This window comes from Diachasma alloeum, unplaced genomic scaffold (genome assembly GCF_001412515.2).
Source record: "Diachasma alloeum isolate Michigan unplaced genomic scaffold, Dall2.0 Dall_scaffold_00220, whole genome shotgun sequence".
Lineage (NCBI taxonomy): Eukaryota > Metazoa > Arthropoda > Insecta > Hymenoptera > Braconidae > Diachasma > Diachasma alloeum.
In genome coordinates, this window is record NW_021680385.1 from 3,648 (window position 1) to 14,216 (window position 10,569).

General features: G+C 34.3%; 3 protein-coding genes across 3 annotated transcripts; 1 reads left to right on the plus strand and 2 right to left on the minus strand.

Moving 5' to 3' along the window:
* Positions 1–628: 628 nt before the first annotated feature.
* LOC107037446 (1,2-dihydroxy-3-keto-5-methylthiopentene dioxygenase) lies at positions 629–1,191 on the minus strand (the record flags this gene model as incomplete). The annotated part of the gene is made up of 2 exons (XM_015256006.2): positions 946–1,191; positions 629–748 (listed from the first exon to the last, which is right to left on the minus strand). Coding segments are annotated over exons 1-2 (243 nt in total), but the record flags the coding sequence as incomplete, so codon positions are not given.
* On the plus strand, positions 635–4,164 carry LOC107037447. Its single transcript, XM_015256007.2, has 2 exons — positions 635–1,173; positions 1,272–4,164. Exon 2 carries the CDS (start codon positions 1,291–1,293, stop codon positions 4,084–4,086), a length of 2,796 nt encoding a protein of 931 aa, XP_015111493.1. The 5' UTR covers positions 635–1,173; positions 1,272–1,290; the 3' UTR covers positions 4,087–4,164.
* Positions 4,165–5,833: 1,669 nt separating this feature from the next.
* On the minus strand, positions 5,834–9,970 carry LOC107037448 (ras-related protein Rap-2a). Its single transcript, XM_015256008.1, has one exon. It carries the CDS (start codon positions 9,237–9,239, stop codon positions 8,694–8,696), a length of 546 nt encoding a protein of 181 aa, XP_015111494.1. The 5' UTR covers positions 9,240–9,970; the 3' UTR covers positions 5,834–8,693.
* Positions 9,971–10,569: the final 599 nt, after the last annotated feature.

Below are 10,569 nucleotides of genomic sequence, written 5' to 3' on the forward strand. Positions count from 1 at the left end.
CAAGTATTTAAGATTTAATAAGCCTTAATATGCCCATCACTGTTTGAAAAATTGCAATTTTTTCCTTATCGCTTTGAAATTTACTCATTCGTAATACCTTTGATAAATTTGTATGTAATTTTCCTTATTTCTCTTTTAATAAATTACTCTTAGTTAGCGTCTCTACTTTTCGTATTTAAAATAAGTCGACGAAGATCATTTTACTCTGGGCAAATACGTAGACCGGTCAAAAAATGATTTGAATGCGGTAGCTGACAGTAACGGAACGTAGGGGAGAGTAGGGTAAAATGGACACTTTAGACTTTTTAAAAAAAAATCATAACTCAGAAACAAATCTATGAGTTGCGCTCAAGTTAGGCTCATCACAAAGGGCAAGAATTGTTCTTTGTATTGAAAAAAAAAAAAAAATTAAATTTCATCAACATTTCAACCCGTCACTAATATTTTAAAAAAAGTCAAGTGTCCATTTTACCCCAACCTCCCCCAAGTATGGTACATTTAATTAAATATATAACACAAGAATCTTGACTAAAACAAAATAAAAACCAGAAGCGAATGGGACAAAAATATTGTGATACTCAATCTTTTAGTCAGCTATCTAATCCTACAGTAGAATTCCTTTACTTACCTTTTCTTCATAATTCGATAAACATTCCTTGGAACACACGATCTCGTCCTCATAAGAGTATCCCCTTGACATCCTCAATTTCTTCAATATCTCATCATTCCAATAATTCTCATAATCGACCTAAAACCAGTCAACCCCCTCCCCCCAAATATAACAATGATGATAAATGAATATAAAGGAATGGGCGAAAAACGATAATAAAATTTTCAGTACAAATTTAATGAACAATTCAATCGAATTTCTATGAAATCGGTTCATACGCGTACTGGAATAATGTGTTGTCCATAAAACTCTCAAAGAGAATCAAAGAGTCTAACCTCAAAGTGCTCTACTCCAGTGATGTCATATAGCTGCTGAAGTGTTAGAAACTCCGGAGGCATTTTGTGATGCTCCAACCTTTGATCTTCTCCACTATCATCCATATACCAGGCTCGTACCATTTTGAATTTCGACAGCTTGAAACCAGTTGCTTGAAAATCTTGCGAATCGTTCAAAAACCTCGGGTCCTACTAGTTGGTTATGTGAATTTCTAACGACTTTAATTCGTGAGTTTTCTCCATGAAATTGCGTCTCATTTCTCAGATAATATCCCTAGATATATCATAACAAATTATGTAACCTTCCGGCTTCTATTTTCCCGTAGAAACTTGACAAGCAGAATAATGATGGACCAAATGGATGAGTTTTACCAAAAAATTCAGACATTTTTAATAAAAAAGGATCCTGAAGTAGGAAAATTAAAATTCTTATCATCAAGGACGACAGAGGAGAGCGCTAAACTCATCGAGGAGATCATCACTGCTATGGGCTCAATATTTGAAGCTTGCAACATCCCAATCAAAGAGGGAATATCAACGTGTAACATGAAATGCATTGAGGCACTAAAGTACTTTATTCTAAATACGAATTTCAATGCCCAGGAATTTCTCCAGGACGACCTCCTTCACGGTCACTTGGTTGACATGTGCCCTCCGTTGTCTCCGTACCTCTTCATCGAGCTCATTTGGTTTCTAGAATACGACCAAGTCCTGGCCGAGTCGATTCTGTATTTACCACTTGATCTTTGCATTGAAATTTTGGAGATTCTACGACGATGTGTTCACATGTTGGACTTCCCGAGGGGCTTCAATTTCTTAGTAACCCTCGCCAAAAACAGTTACATAAAAGTATTAACTGTTAGAGATGCTGGAACTCAATCGCAGGATTTTGAAGTAAATCTCGAGAGTCTAATAATTAACTACCAAGAAATTTTAACTTTATTGACAGATAAGAAGTGCACAAGGTTGTTGGAGGTCTCCGAAATAAAAAGGAGCGAACGTTATGGATATATCCTTCGAGAGATTTTACAATTAACAACAAATTGCTTAGAGTTCAGTCAGAGAGAATTTAGAGTTGAATCTGAAAGAGAAAAATTATATAAAATCACTTTTGGTCGAGGAACTCTTCAAAGATGTGACGCAGAAACTGCAATGAGGCACATAAAATCTCTAAACCTCGAATTGTTCAATGTTCTCTTGAAGAAAGTTAAGAAGATTAACTGTAACATTTATCTAGACTGGGCATCGTTGGAAGCTGATGGGAACCCTTGTGCGTCCCTGCAACAGATGATAGGCATTGAATGCTTCGATTTAATACAATTCATAAAAATGAACAATATTGAAGCTCAGGATCATCTCGTAGAATGTCTCCAGCAGTTATCAGTAAAACCAGAATCCCTCAACTACTGTACAACGATGAACTTGATGGAATTATGTGAAGGAGTGGAAAAGGGAAATCATTATTGCCTTAAACAACTATTAATTCAGCGCAATAATTGGGACCACTCTGTCTTCGATGCAATCCGCAAAAAAGTCGATCTATTCGATAGAGATGATTTTGTCAATCTTCTGGAGTATTTAACTGAATTAATGGTGAAAGATGGATACGAAGAGCACAAGCAGATGGTTTACAATATAGTAACTCGAGTCTTTTTCTTTCAAAAACTCAAGGATTTGTACGAAATTACATTGGAATACATTCTGAAGCACAATGCAGAAAATATTTTGGAATCTATTCATACTGAAAAAATGTTCGTGGCATTCATACTGAAGAATCCTGACTTCAAAACTCCAAATAAGTTGAAGATAGTTCTTTTTTTTTTACTCAAAAATTCTCAAAAGTTTCTGATGATTTTGATAAGAATTTGCATTGGATCAGAGGAGTACAGTAACATTATGATAAATCCAGATGACTTAATTCTCCTCTCTCCAATAATGACCATGCTTAATGAAACTGGAAAGTTAGTTCTATCATGTTTGTTGAAAATTTCTCTCGATAAAGATGAATTCACACCCATTAAATTTTCTAATTTTATCGACTCAATGCTTAAGCACAATATCTTTACACCTGATGAATTGATCCACACGGTTTACATACCCTCGATTGAAACCCCATATTTACCAGTCTCAACAGTTAGATCAACACTCAATAATATCCGTCAAATTCTTGTAACATTGAACAATGTTAATCTTGAATTGTTGCTCAAGTCATTGGCGAAAAAAATGTCACAATTACGCAATGACAGAACTATTTCCAAGTATCTCAAGAATGAAATACTAACCGTGACCATAAGAATAGTACAGACAGTATTACGTACACGTGATAATTGGTTTGAAGATGCTGACAACAGAGATTGGATTATTGAGCTTGAAGCATTGCTTCAGCCTGTAGATAAATTTTATTTTTCCAAGCTCTTTAATTCATCAGAGTACTTCGATATTACTGAGATAATTGATGATTATTTAAGGCAGACAAATACAATTATACAAAAAGCAATACCCGCGATCGAAGCAGCCTCAATTTACAAATTAAATTTAGAAAAAGAAATAATGAAACACCTAATTCTTACATGTACAGAGTCTGAGTACGTGAGAATAGCATCTGAAATAACAGTAATTCACTGGGGTTATTTCAAATACGCTGATGAGGTCGAGGGTTTCGATAATATTATGCAAATAACGATTGAAGCTTGCGAATATTGTTTAAGAGCCTCGGAAACAAAACCCGATTACTTTGGCTGCCTCATCAAATCGTTATCAAAATTCGTAAAGGGTTTAATTCATTTAGAATTGGAAATTGATAAGCAATTACTCTTCAGTTCATTCCTCAATAATTTCAGAAAATTGAATGTGAGTGTGAAAGGTACGGAGTATGAGCATTTCTATAATGAGACAGTAATGAGGATGAATAATCGGCCAAGTAATGAGTCAGCCATTGAGTCATTAGCGGAAGTTATTAGCTTTGTAAGCAGCTTTGGTGATAAGTGCTTGAAGCCACTAATTGGAAAAAAATGTGAATCTAAAGGAGTTTTAAAAGAAGAAATTTGTCAGAATTTCATTTCCATGTGTCTTATTGCATCGTTCGATAATCAATCCTGCATTATAAGGAGAGTAAAGGATTTATTTCTCTCTACTCAATGATGTTACCTATTAAGCTGTCAGAAATTTCTGATTTCTTTTGTACGCTTCGGATAATTAATAAATGGACGTAAATCTCGATTTTTTTTTCTTTTTTTTTAATGTTTATTTTACATCGTTTTGACCTGGTTAGGGTATACTGCGATGATGATCAAGACTAAATGATTAGATCGCACCATTCTACCCGGCCGGGATTTGAACTCGGAACCTTTCGCATGTGAGGCAACGAACTTACCCACTGTGCCAAGCCACCGGGTAATCAAAATTTCTTGGGAATGAATATGTGAAAGTATAGATAACAGCAGATTCCCGGGATATAAAGTAGGAAACTGTATATCTTTTCCTTTGGACGCTTATTTGACACATAATTCTATCAATTTTTAGTTTCCTCGTATGAGGCATTGATGGAAATAGAAAAAAAACCGCAATGAAAACGATAATAATAATAATAATATCACTAGTCATACCAACAACTTCACGATTAATTATTTGGTCCAATATCTATCCTTGCTTTCATGTCAAATGAATCTATTTCAAAGTGAAACGAAATTGACTCAGCGGTTTGTCAATTATTGAAATGAAATATTTAACCGAAATTTGTTATTTTTAAAACAACTGGGACATTGCAGAATGAATTTTGCCTGAGATTCAATCAAATGTAAGTCATATAAAGGGGCTTTAATCATATCAAAAAAATCAAACTACATCGTTCATGCCGAATGTTTCACCATTTTCAAAAAAATTTAGAGGTCATTCACGTGGGATATCTGAGAGTTACTATTTTTTATTTTGGGGGTTTTCGCAATATTTTCAGTCAGTCACGAAGTTGATAGTAAAACTAATCATTCTATCACGCTAATATCACGTGAAGAGACAGAAAAGTAGTACAATGCACATTGTTTTTGGTCTTCGATTCGCATATTGACTATTGAAGTGCTGCCTAAGCCCATTTAGTTATTATTTTTCTCCCATTAATTCAATTGCACTTGATTCAATATCATCCAATATCACGATTATTTATCCACTTTACTTTTTTGTTGTCAAATTGAAAAGGCCAAATGCATTAGTAATCAATTTGTTTTTTTTTTCTGGTCGATTCTTTGTTCAATGGTCATTATTTACCTTTAAGAGACATTGCCAAATAGTACATTAGAGTACAAGGGCACAAATTTCGTTTTCAACGAATGTGTAGTTGACAGGCCGAGCCGAAGGCGAGGTCTGTACACACATTCGTTGAAAACGAAATTTATTACCGAGTGCTCTATAATATTTTATGTCAAGTCGTGCAGAAGTCGAGTTTTGAGCAGGCTGCGCGAAGCCTGTGGCATAAAATAGTATAGACCACTCGGGCATAAACTTCGTTTTCAACGAATGTGAATACAGACCTCGCCCTCGGCTCGGCCTGTAAACTTCACATTCGTCGAAAACGAAATTTGTGCCCTTGTACTCTAATGTACTATACAATGATTAAGAATTGAAAATTAATAAGAGGTGGAAAACAATTGAAATTTCAGTTTCGCAAACAACGAAAAAAATTTGCATCATTCGTCATTTGTTAGTCATCCTTGTAATACTGAGACATAATTTTGCTCCATTTGAAAACGATGTGAGTTCTAGTTATTTCTCTCGCAGGGACTAGATTGTGCAATAAATTGGTATAACTATTGAGTTTAACAAATAAGCAATTAAATTTTCATAAATGCACATTTTTTTGTTCGCTAGTCCTTTGTCTCCACATAAAAGACCATTGTTATTGTTAATGTTTTATTGTATATAACTTGATACTATAATATTTACAGTTTTGTCCACATCGTAAAAAATATACCATATACAGGTAAGGCCGATATACAATCTAAATCGTGGTGTTGTTACTTTTTATGTTGCTCTTTTATCGTTTTCATTTTTTAACATTATATTATCACTCAAATTCTTTTTATTCTACGATTTACGAAGACCATCCGTAAACCCGAGGTGCAAACCAAAATACATTCTTCTACACATACAATTGAACATTTTAATCATAATTTTCATTATTTTCTGCTTATTCATTGTTTCATTTTCTTAATTGTCGAGTTTCATTCCAATATTGATAAGTAGGAAAATTGTCCCCGATCGATGATATGCTAACACAGGCAAGTGGCGCAGCCGAAGTTTTATTTATATCATGTTCAAAGAGTTGTTTTTCATCAAACAGCATAGTTCACCGGCGCACTTAGAAAAATATTATTTGAAACAGAATTTTATGTGTTCTTTTCTCTTCTTGATTTAGCAAGCTGCGTGAATTGGTGATTAATGATACAAAGTCTCACGGAGAAAGGTTTACATTGTTCATAAAAATGTTTACTCTTCCACTCGTCAGAAAGTGCGATGAGTATGTAACTCCTTGAACAAACATGCCTGTGCGCAATATTTCTATTTTTATTTCGTGATTCACCAAATATCACGTTTAGTAAAGCGAAAAAGACAATCCGACCATTTACGTTGAAAAGATATAATTTGTGACTTTCCTACTGTTTCAGGAATTGATGCTATCAAAATTTTTTTTTACTAAACTTTTCAATATGCTTCTGACAAATCGAATATGTCCCTTTCAGTTATTTTTTCTTTTTCATTTTTGGTTACATCTACAGGATCACAGCGATATCTAGGTATATAGAGTGAAAAAACTAGTCATCACAAAAAAGAAGAGAAGAAGCAATGCACATTTCAAATGTTTCTTTGCCCAATTACTAAGTCTCTTACTTTTTTCTATACATAAAAAAATGTTTTACGTTTTTTTCGTTTCACCTTTTTTTTTATAAAATTGTTATTAATTGATATTGAGAATAGTATCTATTTAAAATGAACTCGATCGTTATACTTAAATTGCATTTTTATATCCTCCAGGTTGTCCTCCATTTGCATATCTAAAATTAAAATGGTAAACACATTCAGTTCGATAAAAGGAATTACAAACTGAATTGTTGTCTTTTTCACAGAAATTAAACTGAATTCATTGAAATTTCAATGTGTAATCTAAGGGAAGAGAGAAATTCACGAATTGCATGACGCCCCGTATGTTGCAAAGTAAAGAATAACTGTAGTATTAAAAAATATAGAAAAAATTCACTTGATTGTAGTTGAAGGGATCCCTGTGTAATCAATAATTCGGTCAATTCTGTGTTTGAAAAAGTAGGCGAGGAATAATAGCTTTGGATTATTAACAATTTGATGAGTTCATTCGAATGCTCTCGTACTTTTTTCTCATTTGACTATAAATGGAATTAAAAAAAAATTGATTTGCACTTACATGATGAATTCCCTACCATTAATTTTTTGCAAATTAAGCAAAAATAGACAGAACACGAATCAGTAAAAAATTGCCTTAAAGTAAGTAGTGCAACAGTAGCAAATGAATTATCAAGATGCAGTTGCAAAGATATTTTTTATACAAAAGAGATATATGTATACATAAAACATGAGTTAAGGATATGATTGAGTAAAAATAATGTAGAAAGTGTCTGAAATTCTGAATTAATCCTGTTGGTAATAATAAGGTTTAAACTCTTACAATCTACTATGTTTTTAATATACAAAAGAGCCATTGACTTTTATACTCTCCTACACAACAAAAAGAAATTAAAAAATGAAAATAAAATAATTTTCTCTAATGGACAATTTCTTCCAATGGCGAGAAAACGTATTTATCTCCAAAGGATCGGACGAATTTCAGTTTAAGTTGGATCAACCGTTTAATCCTTCACATTAACTGCCCAAAACCACTACAGTGGTCCCTTGAAATTCTGCCAATGTCGCTTTTTTCAATGATTTCCGTCTGTTCGATATTTTTGTTAGTTAGCACCTTGTACAGAAAATTATTAATTGCCAAGAAAGGACGAATGCGCAATGTGCTAAATATAAAGAAAATCTCAATAATTGATCATAAAAATTGTCCATAAATTAAATAATTTCGGTTTTTTCGTTTCTACATTTTCGCATCAACAATTAACTTAATAACACCAAGAGGAATGGGGTCATCACACAATCGTCTCACACATGCCTTATCATCGGTTTTTAGTTTTATAAATCAATTGCGCATTGGTCCTTAAAATTTGTCACCTTCAAAATACCATCAATACCCACCCATTTTCCACTCTTATGTATACCAGTCGTACTTAATTAATATATTACAGTGATAATTACATATAATACTATCCATGTTATATTAAAATATTCGGCCATGAGGCTAGTTGACAGCCACAATCTTTAAACTTTTCCATACTCCATTAATTTCGTATTCTTCTTTCTACAAAAATAAAAAAGAAACCAAGGAAAAAACAAAACGTTACGAACAGATAAATGAGTCAATCGTGTACGTTTGATAATTAAAGTAACAAATTTATGATTTTTTTTAAATAAAAAAAGGCATTTTCTTAAATTTTATTTTGCAATGAGATAGAATATGAAAAATTCTGAATGGAAATATTGACAAAGAGTATATTCAGCTTGATCAAACAATTTCACTTCTGCGTTATGGAATTCTATGGTACTTTTGTGCCACATGCAGTTTAAAGCACTCAGTAAATTTTCAGTCTCAATCGGCTCCAATGTACCAGGCTTTTGATTAAGTATTAGAGTACACTGCAACAACAGTAACTTTTCTTCTCCTTTTCAGGACTGAAATTCATCTCTCGAACAATTTCAGCAAAAACTTCATTCACGTTGGTTCGATTTTTGGCAGATGCCTCGACAAATGGACAGCCCCATAGCTGGGCAAGTGCATTACCCTCGGCAGTGTCCACCTCTCTCTGATGCTCGAGATCTAATTTATTAGCAACCAGTAGCACTGGTACTCTCTCAGTGCCTTTGACGCGTGTGATAAGTTCCTTCATGGCCTTAATATCCTGAAATGTTTGATGGTTCGTAAGGCTGTATACAACAACGAAGCCTTGGCCATTCTTAATGTACAAATCCCTCATACTGGCAAACTGTTCAGTACCAGCAGTGTCGAGAATCTCCAGGACACACGGTGAATTATCCACCTCAATTTCCTTACGATAAAAATCCTCAATTGTTGGATCGTACTTCTCCATGAAACATCCAGACACAAATTGCACTGTCAGTGCACTCTTGCCCACCCCACCCGAGCCCAATACCACTACTTTAAATTCACGCATTGTTAATGAATTTGATTTTCAACACTTGGGCCTTTCAAATTGAAACAATTAGCCTCGACAATCGAATGTTGGGTTATCGTTTGCCTTTGCGATGATGATAATCACGGGCGGGGGCTAAAAAGTCCTGGTAACACAATCTGACACACTGGACAAAGGCATCGATGAGCAACTACAAAGATTGCAATTCCCAAGACCTAACTCCATGGAAGATTTCATCAAGTTCAATTTATTTATCCTAGTGGTGACTCACATTTGATTAATAATCCGACACAGGACATTTCGATTGATATTTTAAACATCACTAGTTGTGGAAAATACACCAACTTTAAATTAGTTTTTTCACACGTAGTTAATTAATGAATCTCACTTATTTTTTGTAATGAAAATTGCACATTTCTCATCTGCTCATTTCCTCTCAAGTCCACGACGTGATGACTGCTGACGCCATCTTATAATATTTCATACACTTCTTTCGGTAATTTATCGCGTTGAGTTTTTGAGCTGATATTTTCTTGAGTTATATTGATGCGTTCACATATAATATCAAAATTATAATAGATTAATTTTGATGATTCAATCTCGAGGAACTATTTCTGGAATTTTAATGATCAACGACCTTGACAGGCTCGTCCACGGATGTTGAAAGTGTGAATTGTCTCTGGTACTTTTTCAGACGACGAGGAGAGGGGTTGAAAAAAACGGAGAGGACGGTCTAATATATATGAGACGAACGCACGGTCGTAAATACAGGTCTGGAACATAGACATAATACTTACAGAGATTATAGGGGAGATCAGCAGGGCCAAAGTAAAGTGTTCAACAGCAAAATTCGTAGCGGTGGCGCATGGACTACGATGGAGCGTACGGAACTGTTGGTATGGTAGGGCCCGAGTATAAATTGGTCGATTACCGGAAGTGGGTTCTCAATACAGTAGCTCCTCGCATTTTGTAATAATTGTCAGGAATGTAAAATCGAACATATTATAATCAATAGTATAATGAATGCACAATCTAATGATCTAAACGTCTTTTCCTTTTTCTCGACATATTTATCATTGACACGTAGGTAAAAAAATTCATAGAAAATCCCAGCGCTGTCGCTGGAAAACTCTATAGTTTTCCAGTGATTCTATTGAATAATTGTGCAGATTTTGTTTTTTTTTTTACTATAGTAATGTTCGATTATATATATTTATTCCCCCCCTGAGTGAGAACGGAATATGTATCGCGCTCGCTCCCACTCATTGTCGTCTCCGTCGCGCTGTCACGTGCCCGTCCTCCACCAAAATTAACGAGTCGAGTGAGAAAGAAAATGGAGAAGAAGGAGAGA